Source organism: Lithobates pipiens, unplaced genomic scaffold, assembly GCF_037356315.1.
Source record: "Lithobates pipiens isolate NorthernLeopardFrog02 unplaced genomic scaffold, aLitPip1_a1.2 Scaffold_13, whole genome shotgun sequence".
NCBI lineage: Eukaryota > Metazoa > Chordata > Amphibia > Anura > Ranidae > Lithobates > Lithobates pipiens.
Window position 1 is genome coordinate 529,304,672 of NW_027507718.1, and position 16,859 is coordinate 529,321,530.

General features: G+C 42.0%; 1 protein-coding gene across 1 annotated transcript in view; it reads left to right on the plus strand.

Annotated features, from left to right (window-relative positions):
- The window catches only part of LOC143975681 (C-C motif chemokine 19-like), a 10,601-nt gene extending 3,271 nt beyond the window's left edge, over window positions 1-7,330 (plus strand). The window contains exons 2-4 of the mRNA XM_077478175.1: window positions 1,585-1,711; window positions 4,753-4,840; window positions 6,615-7,330. Coding sequence (XP_077334301.1) covers window positions 1,585-1,711; window positions 4,753-4,840; window positions 6,615-6,626 — 227 coding nt within the window. The 3' untranslated portion in view covers window positions 6,627-7,330. The remainder of the gene's footprint in view (window positions 1-1,584; window positions 1,712-4,752; window positions 4,841-6,614) is intronic.
- The last annotated feature ends 9,529 nt before the right edge of the window (window positions 7,331-16,859 follow it).

The window sequence follows — 16,859 nt, forward strand, 5'->3', positions numbered from 1 at the left end:
CCCGTGCACGAGTGGCCTGCGCGGCACGCTCTGTGATTGGGACTTTGAGACTCGCCTGATCACTGATCTGAGCAAGGGGTCGATCCCGACCCCTTACCAGGTGATCAGCTGTCAGCCAATGACAGCTGATCATGTGATACAACGGAGCCGGTAATTGGCTATTTTTCCTCCTCGCGCTGACAGCGCGAGGAGAAAAAAAAAGAGCCGATCTCCGGCGGCCGTGATCCGAACATCAGTCCCGATCACGGCCAGCTTACCAGTGCCCACCTGCCCCCTGCCAGTGCCACCTCAGGAATAAATAAGTGCCCCCCGTCAGTGCCACCCATCAGTGCCCATAGTGCCACCCAGCAGTGTCCACAGTGCCACACATCAGTGCCCACAGTGCCACACATCAGTGCCCACAATCTGCCTCAACAACGGTGCTGCACCCCAGTGCCACATATCCGTGCCCATCAGTGTCATCTACCAGTGCCCATCAGTGCCCATCAGTGCCGCCCATCAGTGCCCAGCAGTGCCACCTATCAGAGCCACCTAACAGTGCCACCTATCAGTGCCCATCAGTCCCATCTATCAGTGGTACCTATCAGTGCCCCTTAGTGCCACCCATCCGTGCCACCCATCCGTGCCATCTTATCTGTGCCCATCTTTGCCCATCAGTGCCACCTTATCTGTGCCCATTAGTACTGCCTTATCTGTGCCTATCGGTGCCACCTTATCTGTGCCTATTAGTGCCGCCTTAACTCTGCCTATCAGTGCCCACCAGTGCAGCCTATCAGTGCCGCCTCATCAGCGCACTTCAATGAAGGAGAAAAATGACCTGTTTGGAAAATTTTATAACAAACTATTAAACATGATTTTTTTTTTTTTTTTGCATCTTTTTTTGTTTGTTTAGCAAAAAATAAAACTCCGAGCTGTAATTAAATACCACCAAAAGAAAGCTCTATTTGTGGGAAAAAAATGATAAAAATTTCATTTGGGTACGGTGTTGTATGCCCGCGCAATTGTCATTCAAAGTGCGTCAGCGCTGAAAGCTGAAAATTGGTCTGGGCAGGAGGGGGGTTTAAGTGCCCTGTAAGCAAGTGGTTAAGGTATCACGGGTGAAGTGTCTCAGTCTATCCAATGATTGCTAATCATTGGATAGACTGAGACACTATTAATAATAGTAATAATAATAATAATAATAATAACAGTATTTGTTATCCTACAGGGTTATTATAACTAAATTTACCCAGTAGCTGTACCAGAGGAGCTTACACTCTAATGCCCGCCCCCCACAGTCATACACTATTATTATTATTATTATTATTATTATTATACATTTATATAGCTCTGACATACACCGCAGTGCTGTACAGAGAACACTGAGCCATTCACATCAGTCTCTATACCAGAGGAGCTTACACTATAATGCCCCCCCCCCCCCCCCACAGTCATACACTATTATTATTATTATTATTATTATTATACATTTATATAGCTCTGACATACACCGCAGTGCTGTACAGAGAACACTGAGCCATTCACATCAGTCTCTGTACCAGAGGAGCTTACACTCTAATTTATACATTCTTTTTTCTCTCCTAGTGTCCGCCGCTAGCAGAAACCCCTCTGATTGTTGTTTGGCAACAAATGATAAGAAGATCCCCTACAAACTAATCAGCAACTACAAGCATCAGGACATGATGTCCGGCTGCAACGTTCTTGCTGTTGTGTAAGTATCCAAAAACGATAAAATGATGATATGGGGGGGGGGGGAGGGAGCTCAACTGAAGCCACCAACATCACCGCAGGGCCACGTATAAAATTCTGTGAATATCACTATCAGTGACACACAATAGGATAAAGTCGACAACTATGGGCATATACAGGAGATGATCAGAAACTGCAGTTATACTATAGGAGATGGTCAGAGACTGCAGACAGACTAAAGGAGATTATCAGAGACTGCAGATATAATACAGGAGATGGTCAGAGACTGCAGATATAATACAGGAGATGGACAGAGACTGCAGACTTAGTACAGGAGATGGCCAGAGACTGCAGACAGACTACAGGAGATGGTCAGAGACTGCAGACATGATACAGGAGATGGCCAGAGACTGCAGACATACTACAGGAGATTATCAGAGATTGCAGATATAATACAGGAGATGGACAGAGACTGCAGACAGACTACAGGAGATGGTCAGAGACTGCAGACATAATACAGGAGATGGACAGAGACTGCAGACTTAGTACAGGAGATGGCCAGAGACTGCAGACAGACTACAGGAGATGGTCAGAGACTGCAGACATGATACAGGAGATGGTCAGAGACTGCAGACATAGTACAGGAGATGATCAGAGACTGCAGATATGCTACAGGAGATGGTCAGAGACTGCAGGCATACTACAGGAGATGGACAGAGACTGCAGACATAGTACAGGAGATGGACAGAGACTGCAGACATGATACAGGAGATGGTCAGAGACTGCAGAGACATAATACAGGAGATGATCAGAGACTGCAGACATACTACATGAGATGGACAGAGACTGCAGACATAATACAGGAGATGATCAGAGACTGCAGACATACTACAGGAGATGGACAGAGACTGCAGACATAATACAGGAGATGGTCAGAGACTGCAGAGACATAATACAGGAGATGGACAGAGACTGCAGACATAATACAGGAGATGGTCAGAGACTGTAGACATAGTACAGAAGATGATCAGAGACTGCAGACATACTACAAGAGATGGTCAGAGACTGCAGGCATACTACAGGAGATGGTCAGAGACTGCAGACAGACTAAAGGAGATTATCAGAGACTGCAGATATAATACAGGAGATGGACAGAGACTGCAGACTTAGTACAGGAGATGGCCAGAGACTGCAGACAGACTACAGGAGATGGTCAGAGACTGCAGACATGATACAGGAGATGGCCAGAGACTGCAGACATACTACAGGAGATTATCAGAGATTGCAGATATAATACAGGAGATGGACAGAGACTGCAGACAGACTACAGGAGATGGTCAGAGACTGCAGACATAATACAGGAGATGGCCAGAGACTGCAGACAGACTACAGGAGATGGTCAGAGACTGCAGACATAATACAGGAGATGGACAGAGACTGCAGACATGATACAGGAGATGGTCAGAGACTGCAGACATAGTACAGGAGATGATCAGAGACTGCAGATATGCTACAGGAGATGGACAGAGACTGCAGACATAGTACAGGAGATGGACAGAGACTGCAGACATAGTACAGGAGATGGACAGAGACTGCAGACATGATACAGGAGATGGTCAGAGACTGCAGGCATACTACAGGAGATGGACAGAGACTGCAGACATAGTACAGGAGATGGACAGAGACTGCAGACATGATACAGGAGATGGTCAGAGACTGCAGACATACTACAGGAGATGGACAGAGACTGCAGACATAATACAGGAGATGGTCAGAGACTGCAGAGACATAATACAGGAGATGATCAGAGACTGCAGACATACTACAGGAGATGGACAGAGACTGCAGACATACTACAGGAGATGGTCAGAGACTGTAGACATAGTACAGAAGATGATCAGAGACTGCAGATATGCTACAAGAGATGGTCAGAGACTGCAGGCATACTACAGGAGATGGACAGAGACTGCAGACATAGTACAGGAGATGGACAGAGACTGTAGACATGATACAGGAGATGGTCAGAGACTGCAGAGACATAATACAGGAGATGATCAGAGACTGCAGATATGCTACAAGAGATAGTCAGAGACTGCAGGCATATTACAGGATATGGTCAGAGACTGCAGCAGAATGCATTTTGGTCTAAATGTATTAAGAAATTATTATTATTTTTTTTTTATTGGATATGTTTTATAACACAAAGTCAAAAATATTGTTTATTTTTTTCCCTTTTTTTAGATTTTGTTTCTATAATAAAAAAATAAAAAAAATATGATAAATAAATTATAAAAAATTGTATTTAGGTACAGTTAAAGTAGCAAAAAATGGCCAATTGGACCGCGTTGTCGGATAATCCGACCGTGTATGGGCTCCATCGGACTGTTTCTGTCGGAATGTCCGAACGACAAAGTTTTAGAGCTGGATATAAAATTTTCCGACAACATGGTCCGATCGGACTTTGTCCTATCGTTTGTAGAGAATTCCGATCGGACAAAGTGCCACGCATGCTCAGATCATATTCCTAGACCAAAGATATTGGCTACTAGCCTGAACGTAGTCCCGTCCTAACAAAATAATGTCATCACGTTACGTACGATTGGATTTTCCGACAACTTTGTCCGACCGTGTGTATGCAACAGTTTCAGACAAAATCCATCGGACAAAATCCAACGGATTTGGTTGTAGGAATGTCTGACCGTGTGTACAGGGGCTTAGAGGGCCAAACAGAGCTTGCTGGAGGGATTAAAAAAAAAGCACAAAAAAAAATGATCACTGATATATATATATATATATATGTGTGTGTGTGTGTCTGTGTGTCTGTGTGTGTGTGTGTGTTAGCATAATTGTTTTAAAATTACACTGGTCTGGGACAAATTATATATGTATTTTTTATTTTTAGTTTGTATTTATTTATTTTTTACTTTTAGATATACAAAAAAATAAAAAAAAATGATTGTAAGAAAACAGAAACAAATGAAAGTGAAAAAGAAAAAGAAAAACAAAACAAACAAACATCTATTTATATAACTTTGTGATAACTGTCTGTCTTCTCTCCTCTAGATTCAAAACACACAGGAACAAATACCTCTGTGCCCCTACAGATTCAGACTGGGTGAAGAAGTATATGCGCTGCCTAGACAAAAAAGCGGTGAGTAACACTGATTTAATATAGATAGAAAACTGAGATTACACTGATCAATAGTCATTTATATAGCTCTGACATATACCGCAGTGCTGTACAGAGAACACTGAGCCAGTCACATCAGTCTCTGTACTAGAAGAGCTTACACTCTAATGTCCTCCCTAGAGTCTCACACTATTATTATTATACATTTAAATAGATTTAAAGGCTTTTTACAGGTTACCAGTTTAGCGTCACAGAGAAGCGCTAGAATTTTTCACAGCGATACCCCACGTGTGTGTGCGCCACCTACGTATGTGTTCGCTTCTGCGCAGGATGCACTTAATAATAAAACATATGTATTATTATCTTTTATTTTTTTTACTTTTTTACAGTCCAATTTTTTTATTTATTTTTATCACTTCACTTGTAAATGTAAATATCCCTTGTGATAGGAATAAGATATGACAGGTCCTCTTTATGAGGACATCTGGGGTGCATAAGACCCCAGATCTCTCCTCTACCCTGGAAAGCAGAGAAGAGATAAAAAAGAAAAAAAGAAAGAAAAATTGATCTCATCAAAAACAAAGAAAAACTGATCTCATCAAAAACAAAAATAAAAACAAAAATGGCAGAACCAGACGTGACATCATGACGTCGCTTTCAGCCTCCCAGGACCATAGAGATGGTCCGGGGGAACCGTCAGATCGGATCCTGGGCTCCACGGGGGAGAGCCTGGACAGGCGCTGTTGGGCAGTGGGAGGGGGAGGGGGCGGGGACATTCCCCTCGCACCACTTGTAAATACAATCCAGCGGCTGATTAGCCACTAGGATGGCTTTCACATAAAAAGGGAATCGCCAGCTGAAAAAAAAAAAAATACCAGGGAGATGCCTACCCTGCAGCTGCAGGGTTCAGGGTTCACAAAATTGTCCAGGGAACCAAACTTTGCCATGTTTGCTCTTCAATCATTGGCTGCATGTGTAAAATAAAAGCCCATTTGTCACTATGTTTCAATCCAAACCCCAAATAGTTTAACCCCGCCCATTTAAGCCCCATTGCATGCAGCCGCTTACCTGTTGGATAAGACTTGTCCTGCAAAGTTACATAGTAAGGGCTAGTTTACACTTGCTTCAAAACAGGGCTTTGGACAGCCTTTGGTGGGGCTTCAATGGGGCTTCGATGAGCCTTTGTTGGGGCTTCAATGGGGCTTCGATGAGCCTTTGGTGGGGCTTCAATGGGGCTGCGAGGAGCCTTTGGTTGTGCTTCAATGGGGCTTTGATGAGCCTTTGGTGGGGCTTCAATGGAGCTTCGATGAGCCTTTGGTGGGGCTTCAATGGGGCTTTGATGAGCCTTTGGTGGGGCTTCAATGGGGTTTCGATGAGTCTTTGGTGGGGCTTCAATGGGGCTTTGATGAGCCTTTAGTGGGGCTTCAATGGGGTTTCGATGAGTCTTTGGTGGGGCTTCAATGGGGCTTTGATGAGCCTTTGGTGGGGCTTCAATAGGACTTCGATGAGCCTTTGGTGGGGCTTCAATGGGGCTTTGATGAGCCTTTGGTGGGGCTTCAATGGGGTTTCGATGAGTCTTTGGTGGGGCTTCAAGCTCGCCAGTCAAAGCTCCTGTCACTGAATAAAATGGTTAGATTACAGTCCTGTTTACACCTTGCTATTGCTTGGTGCTTTGATGAGGCTTCGTTGGAGCTTTGATGAGGCTTTGGTAGAGCTTCCATGGGGCTTTGATGTGCCTTTGGTGGGGCTTCATTTGCATTTACGAAAATCCTAACTATTGTTTTTTTTTTTCTAGAAAAAATGTTGAAGTGGCAGAGGCGAATCTGGTGGAGGATCCCATGGCTGTTTCCAGGGTGGTGCCACCTTACTGCTTCTACAGTCACCATGGCTGATACAACAAATTCTGATCTGTCCTTCTCTGCTGTCACCGGGTGCGATTCCTATCATTGATATGTATCCGTCTCCATAGGTTGTTACATTGTAGGGAGTTTTCTTCTCATAAAATGTTGCAATTTGATAGATTTGTAACGTCTACCTGTCTGTAGCACAAGGGTAGGTGTCCATGATGTGGACCTGGCCTGTATCTCTGAGAATGTTGATGGTCACCTTCCCCTAGTAAATCGTCAGGGGTGTAAATCGCTAGGGGGTGTACATTATTCCACACCGGCCATGGCTGCTTCCTTTGCCCGGCTATCCGGCACACTTTAGGGCCCCGCCGTGCCATTTCACTTTCTGGTGTTTCGCTTCTCTTTTTCGTGTGCTGTGAGTGGGATTTGCTTAAGTTGACCGTCACGGAGGAAACCACTTTTTTGAGAAGTTTAAACATTTGCTTAATGGCACATTGAACTTCTTATTTTTTATTTTTTGTTTTAAAGGAAGTAGAACTTTTTAATTAATTTGGTTTGGTGGTGGAAATATTTTCAAGCTGCTCTTAATGTCTATGGCCAGCCTTGATTTTGTAGCTCTCCTTCAACTCAATAAATCCCATATTAGCACCGTGGGGTGTATAAATTTAAAAAATAAAAAAAAATAAAAAATATTGCAGAGCTTTTCATCCTGTGAAACTGCATATTCGTTTGCTCTTTTCTTTTGATATTTCCTTTCCAGGTTGAATGTTATTTTTTCTTCACACAGAAAACAACTCATATTGGCCACTAGGTGGAGGTAATGATCTTAGTAAGTGCGTTTTTAGTATAATCATCAGCTCCATCTAGTGGTCATAATGCGGTATCCGACTAAATAATTCTATGAAGCACATTCAACCTGGAGAGAAAATAGCTACGTTTTTGCCCCCCCCCCCCCCCCCCCCCCAAATTCACACAGAACAAATGAATGACAGGGATCATTTTGAAACAGTTCGTCTAACTTCAACACTTCAACATGCCCTAAGGTTCTTTTTTTTTTTTTTTTTTTTGCAAGCTTGCTGAATAAAAAAACAAAAAAACAAAAACGTATATATATGTTATATCTATCTATCTATCTATCTATCTATCTATCTATCTATCTATCTATCTATCTATCTATCTATATATATATATATATATATATATATATATATATATATATAAATATGAACCCCCCTGCACACTGCTAGACATTCTTATATATATATATATATATTATATTTAATATATATATATATATATATATATATATATATATATATATATATATATATATATAAGTTTTTTTATTTTTGTTTTTTATTTCAGCATATATATGTTTATCTATATATATATATATATATATATATATATATATATATATATGAACCCCCTGCACACTGCTAGACATTCTTTTATTTATATATATATATATATATATATATATATATATATATATATATATATATATATAAATATATATAAAAATGTCTAGCAGTGTGCAGGGGGTTCATTGAATCCCATTAAGGAGGTTTCCCTGGACTGCCTGCGAGGTCTTAAAAACGGGAAGTCAGAGTTTTTTTTTAATTTTTCTTACCAACTTCCCAAATATTATTTTTTATTAAAATCCAGAAGAAAAAAAAATCTGAGACACTGAGTCACTTTATTTTATTATCTTAATCCGTTGGTCCACCCAAAACATGACTTTTCTCTCTCTTTCTGGAGCTTCTCTGTAGTTATGAAGTCTCTTTCCTTCTGCTGAATTCCTTCTTCATCTAAAATGATCTAACAGGGATAGGTGGGGCCTATGTCCAGTGGGTGGGGCCTAAGTCCAATGGGTGGGACTGGGAACTCCCATGCAGAGCTAAATTCTACCTTTTTTTTGGGAATGAGTAATAGCTAGGGGTCTTGGTTTTGGGTGGAGTGACCTTTTAAGACGTAGCATGCTATTCTTGTCTTTGACAAAAAAGACGTCATTTTTTTTTTTAAATATATATAGCAATATATTTCAGATTTATATTTTACATTTAAACATCTGATTTATTATTGTGTGTGAAAAAAAAAAATATTTTCAGTACTGTTAATGAAATGAATAAATATTATCTTTCTGCGTGATATCAAGGTTTATAAATTGTTTGTTTTTTCTCAAGCTTATAGAAGCCCTGTCATAGGGCAGAACGCTTGTGTGGACAGGCTCGATGGAAGCAGACAATCCCTTTTCTCATAATATCAGAGCAGAGGGGAACTTGGCACGTGAGTCTAGGACTTTCAGCTTCCATCACTGCCTGTTCACACAGGGATTTTGCTTCCTGGCATGGTGGACACCATGGTAACTTTGCTCTATGAAATGATTTGGCATGTGCTATTCTTTAGAAACTGGGCGTTCATTTGTTTTGTTTGCACACTACTAGTAGTTAGTAACATTGAACTAGACTTGGTTAGTTAGTAAGCTACTATAGGAGTTAATTACATTCTACTTCACTTGTCCCTTATTTGGTGTATACTAGTGGTGGTTAGTAGCATTGACCTGAACTTGTCCCTTGTTGCTAGCAGTAGTTGGTAACACTGAACTGGACTTCCACTGGTTTAGACCATATACTACTAGCAATTTAGAACCATGAAACTGGGCCTGTGCATCGTGAAGCCCCTAATAGTTAGTAACTTTCAACTGGACTTGTTTCTTGTTTAGCCTATAAAATACCAGTAGTAGTTAGAAACATTAAACTAGATGTGACCTTTGCATAGCCCATACACTACTAGTAGTTGTTAGTAACAGTGAACTGGATTTGTCCTTTGAGTGGCCCATACACTACTAGTTGTTAGTAACATTGAACAGGATTTGTCCTTTGTGTAGCCCGTACACTACCAGTAGTAGTTAGAAACATTGAACTAGATGTGACCTTTGCATAGCCCATACACTACTAGTAGTTGTTAGTAACAGTGAACTGGATTTGTCCTTTGAGTGGCCCATACACTACTAGTTGTTGTTAGTAACATTGAACAGGATTTGTCCTTTGTGTAGCCCGTACACTACCAGTAGTAGTTAGAAACATTGAACTAGATGTGTCCTTTGTGTAGCCCTACATGACCTATGCATCTAGTAATAAACCCCTTCCCATAAACCTTCCATTTTCCTACCCCTTACCTTTTACCTTTCCCCTTTCCCTTACCCCCCAATAAATAGACCACACTGGAGTTTGGAGTATAAAATGGCCACAGCAGCCTTTATTTTAACCAATCTTCAACCAAAATAAAATAAATAACTTTATTACTCTAACAGAACAATACTATATTTCAACAGCAATTACAACTCCCAGCCATTTGGTCTTTGACGGTACGCCAGTTCTCCTTTTAACTTTTCCCATTTTACCAATACACTGCGGGACCAAATTTTCACCATACCAGGCCTCCGGCCGTTTATCAGCCCGGAGACAACCCACTTTCCCGCAGTGCCACCAAAACCCGTATCCCAGCCTACCCTTCCGCTGGGATACACCAAAAGGGGGCACATACCACATATGAGCCCCCCCCCCCCCACCATTTCCATCACCTCCGTTTCTTTACCCTGTCAAAGACCAAAGGCACCGCCTTCCGCTGCTATGACGACCTTCTTTAACGAACCTGCAAGAAAAGAGGGGACAACGACAACAACCAGAAATATGATAACCAAAACATCAACCTAACCTAAGGGCGGGTGGGTGGGCAACTTTCAAAATCTTGTGACCCACGCTTGCCGCTCGACTCCGCCCCCTTTTCGTACTGGCTCTTAGCTCCGCCCCTCCTTTACTTCATCCTCAATTTTAACCCTACAGGGGTTTTACTTCGCATCCGTCATGCCAGCCCTGCACCTACGTCCTTGACTTCGTTTCCATGCTTCCCTCTACTAGTAGATGTTAGTAACAGTGAACAGGATTTGTCCTTTGTGCAGCCCGTAAACTACTAGTACTTACTACTTAGTAACAGTGAACTGGTTTTGTCCTTTGTGTAGCCTGCCTTGTACACTACTAGTAGGGATTAGTGACAAATCTGATTATTTTTGAAGTGTAAAAAGGCAACGAATAGAAATCTCACACAGTGTGTCAGAAGATATCATCGCTTCTTGTAGTGAGTACCAGAGAGTTGGATTTTTTATTTTTTTTTGGCATCTGAGGAAACATCTGTATGTATTAGATACCCTTTAGATGTCCTACGTCCTATTAGAGTAGCATCTGTAATTACATGCCAGTCATTTCAGAGAGCAAAGTAATATTACAGCTTGCTGAGAACTCCCTAGACGGAGGAATTGTATGAGTGTCTGCGTCTACCCAAAAGTGTTGTTTTGGTTATGGGTGGATTTTAGAGGAATTACTTACTTACTGGCTTCCTATATCTCTCAAGGTCCATAGGGGGTTCCCGTCATACCTACAGACGCTGTCCCTGCCCATCTGGGAGTTTGGGTTTTCCCATCCACCTAATATTATCCATTACAACAGTAAATCTTGGGATAGTGGGAACCCCTTATAATGGGCAGAGCAGGTGTGTAGACCTTGGAACTCAGCACAGGGATGGTGGGAACCCCTCATAATGGGCACAAAAGATGTGCAGTAACAGGAACTCAGCACAGGGATAGTGGGAACCCTTCGTGATGGTCACAGAAGGTGTTTAGACCAAGGAACTTAGCACAGGGATGGTGGGAACCCCTTGTGATGGTCACAGAAGGTGTTTAGACCAAGGAACTCAGCACAGGGATGGTGGGAACCCCTTGTGATGGTCACAGAAGGTGTTTAGACCAAGGAACTCAGCACAGGGATGGTGGGAACCCCTTGTGATGGTCACAGAAGGTGTTTAGACCAAGGAACTCAGCACAGGGATGGTGGGAACCCCGTGTGATGGTCACAGAAGGTGTTTAGACCTGGGACCTCAGACCACAGATCTCACCAACACAGACCTGGAGAAGATAGAAGCAGTTCGATTTAACTCTTCCATGTTCACCAAATGTTGATATATCAGTTCTGGGTGGAGCAGTTCTGAAAATGATAACGGTGCATCTCACAAGCTCTAGGCAGCTCATCCATGTGTATCCAGGGCTATTATTTTATTGATGTATAATATATTGATTTGTGGTGGATTATAAGGTTTGTAATGTTAAATATAATTTTTAATAAAGTTTTTTCTTTTGTATAAGTCTCTTTGTCTGGTCTCATGTGTCTTCAGCTTCCAAAAACTTCCAAAAAAAAAAAGATGTGGTGTGTGGATCTGCATTATCCCCCCAAACAGCTCTGTCAAATATTGTGTGGCACTACCCACTAAGGGCCGCTGTTATTAAACTGGTTCTTCCCCAACATATACAGAGGCTGCCTGTCCACCCAAGCAACAGTCCATTCACACCAGCTGCAATTAACAGTCTAGGGCAGTGGTCTCCAAACTGTGGCCCAGGGGGCTGGATGTGGCCCTTTGCTTGAATGTATCTAACCCTTGGGGCACTGCTCCACCAACTGGCACCAATGATGGAACGCCAGTTGGGGGACTGACACCATCAATGGGACACTATTCTTCTCATTGATATCAACAACGAAACACTATTCCTCCAATTAAAACCCAAGATGTTCTGGGGCATTTTCTACTCCCACTGGCCACAGTGTGGCCCCTCTAATACCTGAAGGACAGTTTACTGGCCCTTTGTTTAGAAAGTTTGGAGACCCCTGGTCTAGGGTATGTCTTTTTAAGGTTTATTGCTTGAAGAACTTCACAAGGAGAGGGGAAATCGGGCATGTGATACTTCAAAACACTCAACAGTATTTAATGATCAGAGCACAGTCTTTCTAGCAGTGGTAGTAGTAGCTAATCATGAACAGTGTAAGACCCTACAGCTGAAGAAGACCATGGGGCAAATGTTTGGGCATCTGGTTACCCTGCACCAGTGCGCATTTATGGGTACCCAGTGCAGCGTCCAGCACTCAATCTCAGGGATTAACTCAAGGTCGCTACTCACAAGTCTCCACAACAGCTGACTCCTTACAACTTCCTCCAGACACTCCAGGAGGGCAGAAATGGAGGGATATAAATCCACCAAAATAACAGAATAAAAATGAATCGCCCATTAGAAAATAAAATAACAAAACCAGCCTTTTGCTGCAATATGAACCTTTGACCCAGAGATGTTCCCAGCAGTACTTTTTTTTTCTGCCACTAGATGTCCTCAGTCTAATGGACAGCATAATTCAAGCCACTTCCTTTAAGCTCAATTTGTTCTGGGTCCACCCCCCTAGCCTGTGATTGGATAGTGAAAGAAAAAGCAGTACAGGGATTATTATTATTATACAGGAATTATATAGCGTCAATAGTTTGCACAGCACTTTACAATATAAAGGGAGACAATACAGCAACAATACAATTCAATACAAGAGGATTAGGAGCAGTGGCAGCCACTCATAATCCATGCATCCCGCCCCCTAATCTCCATGCGGGGCACCGGATGCGTGGATTTCAGTGTTTTTTTTTTTTTTTTAAAGCACATGATCAGAGCCTGAGGCTTTAATTGGCTTCAAAAATGGTGGGCTCAGGGGCGCAGAGCACTGTGCCCCGAGCCCAACCACTTGTGTGACATTAGCGATTTAATATTCACTAATGTCTTCCTGCTTTTCCTCCCAGCCAATCAGGTAAGTGGGCTCTAAGATCTGATTGGCTAGGAGTCCTAAAACCCGATTGGCCGGGAGGAGAAGTGACCGCTGGGACTCAGGAGGAGATGCAGGGGGGAAGCCGCCAAAGTCACGACCTGGATGGGGGTAAGTGCGGGGCTGGTGGGCGAGCGGGTGATCAATAGAGCGACGTGGGGGAGGGGTTGCCAGGTTTGTTTGTTGCCCCTCCTAAAAAAAATTATCACCAGACACCGCTGAGCTTACAATCTAATAATGAGCTTATCTCCCCGTCACTCTGCTCTCTCCTTCCATCAGCATGCTCCTTGTCAGCACATGATTGGCTGCTTGTGCTGCCTCTCTTCATCTTGTACTTTAGCCCTGCGCATACCCGGTCACATTTATGTACTTACACCGCTTGAATTTAAAAGTGCATTAATGATGTATTGATGATGCCAGAGCTGCATTAATCATGCCTGGAGTTCAACTTCGACAAAATTCCAAAGGAAGACAAAACAAACACACATAAATGTGGGGGGAGGGGAGAGGGGGACCTTGCCGACCCCAGAATGGTAGTAATTCCTTACATCAAAGCCTTTCCTTCCTCTGCTATTCAGTAATAAATACGTCTGTCACTTTCGTGCGTCCAGTCTGGGTGTCCATTACCGACAGTTGATACATTTTATAGGCACAGCTGCTGTGGGATCACCATCCCGACCACAGTGTCTAATTTATAACTCAGATACATGATTAACCACTTGCATTCCAGGCACTATTACCCCCTTCCTGCCCAGGCCCATTTTCAGCTTTCAGGGCTGTTGCACTTTGAATGACAATTGCACGGTCATGCTACAATGTACCCAAACTACATTTTTTATCATTTTTTTTAGACAGATAGGGCTTTCTTTTGGTGGTATTTAACCACTTCCATGCCACACGAATTCCAACATGTAAAAATCATTATTTTATTGCTAGAAAATTACTAAGAACCCCCCAAACATTATATATATATATATATATATATATATATGTATGTATATATATATATATATATATATATATGTATATATGTATATATATATATATATATATATATATATATATACCATATATACCATATATATATATATATATATATATATATATATATATATATATATACACATACATATATATATATATATCTATATATAAGATATAAGTGAAACAGTGCAAAAATTTAATATACAAAAGTAACATATATGGAGATGTGAAAAAGTCCAATAAATGTGAAAATCTTTAAAAGAGGCCTTTTGCGTCAACCACCAAATGATGATAAATCAGGGATGAAATAGGCTTGCGCTGTCCGGTATGGGAAGCATCAAAGATGGTAAATCTTCAACCAAAAAGAGAGGTGTATACACTCTTACCGGAACAGGTGGACTCGAGTGTCAGCAACAGTAAGGGTGCCGGAATCGGCGGATGAACGTAACTCCAAGCCCTTGTACACACAGTCGGAGATTCCGACGGAATGTGTCCTATCGGACCGTTTTGTCAGATATTCCGACTGTGTGTGGTCTGCATCGGACTGTTTCCGTCGGAATATCCAACGGACCAAGTTTTCCAACTTGCCGGTAAAATTTTCCGACAAAATGCTCCTATTGGACATACTCCGATCATGTGTAGCCTACTCCGAGGGGCAAAGTGCCACGCATGCTCAGATCAAATTCCTAGACCAAAGCTATTGGCTACTAGCCTGAACGTAGTCCCATCGTAACAAAATAACGTCATCACGTTGTGTACAATCGGATTTTCCGACCACTTAGTCCGACAGTGTGTATGCAACATCACTTCCGGACCTCTTCCGGAATGAATCCGTCGGAATTACTCCGATGGATTTGGCTGTCGGAATCTCCGACCGTGTGTACAAGGGCCAAGGGATCCAGGACCTCAAAGCACAAATCCAGGGGTGTTGAAGGTAACCACTAAATGAACCTCCAATAGAAGACCGGCTGGAGCGCAAGGCAACTCTCATCCAGATGGTTATGTAAAGAAAAAAGGCTTCCATATTGGGTTTTTTTATGTCTAAAAACCAGCATACAGCAATAAGAGTAAACAACTGTGATCACAGGATAAAATAAGCCAAGCCCGACGTGTTTTGTCCCAAAGGACTTCAATTGGGGCATATGCATATGTATATATATATATATATAATGTGGGGAGCGATAAGCCAAACCTGACGTGTTTCCTCCCAAAGGACTTCAACTGGGGCATATGTATATATATATATATATATATATATATATATATATATATATATATATATATATATAATTTTTTTTTTTTTTTTTTTATCGGAGACCCTAGGGAATAAAATGGTGGTCATGTCAACTTTTTCTGTCTCACGGTATTTGTGCAGGAATTTTTCAAATGCGACTTTTTGAAAAAAACAAAAAACACTTTCCTGAATAAAAAAAAAGCAATGTTAGCCCAATTGTTTTGTTTATTGTGACAAATGATGTTACGAGTAAATAGATACCTAACATGTCACACTTTAAAATTGCGCATGCGCGTGGAATGGCGCCAAACTTCAGTACTTAAAAATCTCCATAGGCAACAATTTAAAAAATGTTACGGGTCACTTGTTTAAAGTTACAGAAGAGGTCCAGGGCTACAATTATTGCACTCACTCTAACATTCACGGCGATACCTCACATGTGTGGCTTGAACGTCGTTTACGTATGAGGATGCGACCTACGCATGCGTTTGCTTCTGTGTGCGAGCACACTGGGACGAGTGCGCTTTAATTATTATTATTTTTTTATTGTTTCTTTTCTTTAACTTTTTTTATTTTTACACTTTCCCTTTAAAAAATAAATGTTTAATCACTCTCAATTCCATTACAAGGAATGTCAACATCCCTTGTAATATGAATAGTACATGACAGGTCCTAGGACTGGGTGCAAATGGGTAGCATTTATGGCACTAAGTGGGCTGCACTGATCATCAGGGCACTTTTGATCGGTGCCCTAATTATCTGTGCGTATGTCCACTGTGAGGATTACCAGTTACCGGCTCTACTCATGCCATGACAGCTTGTGAGGAGAGGAATGCCAAAAAACGACAATCCTGTTTCCACTGTGATCAGCTGTGATTGGACACAGCTGATCATGTGGTAAAGAGCCGCTGTTATAGGGGGTGCATGAGGAGCATGGTTCTGGGAGAACATCCAGGGATGCCCTCCCAGAACAACAGAGATACGCCGTAGCCATCTTTCTTCTATGGCGTGGTTAGGAAGTGGTTGATAGTGGACTCTTGTACCTTGTTAGCTATGGATCATTGCAGAACCTTTAAACCAGCCGTTCTCAACCTTTTCAACACAGAGGAACCCTTGAAATGGTTCTCCAGTCTCGGGGAACCCCTGCCAAAAAATAGTAATCTACAACACATGATACATCAGTGTGTTGGTCAGTGGGAAGAATGGTCCTTATACTTGTGGTCATTGGGAAGAATTACCTCCTTACAGATAGTGAAAAAGATCAATGGTGTCAGTGGGAACTTATC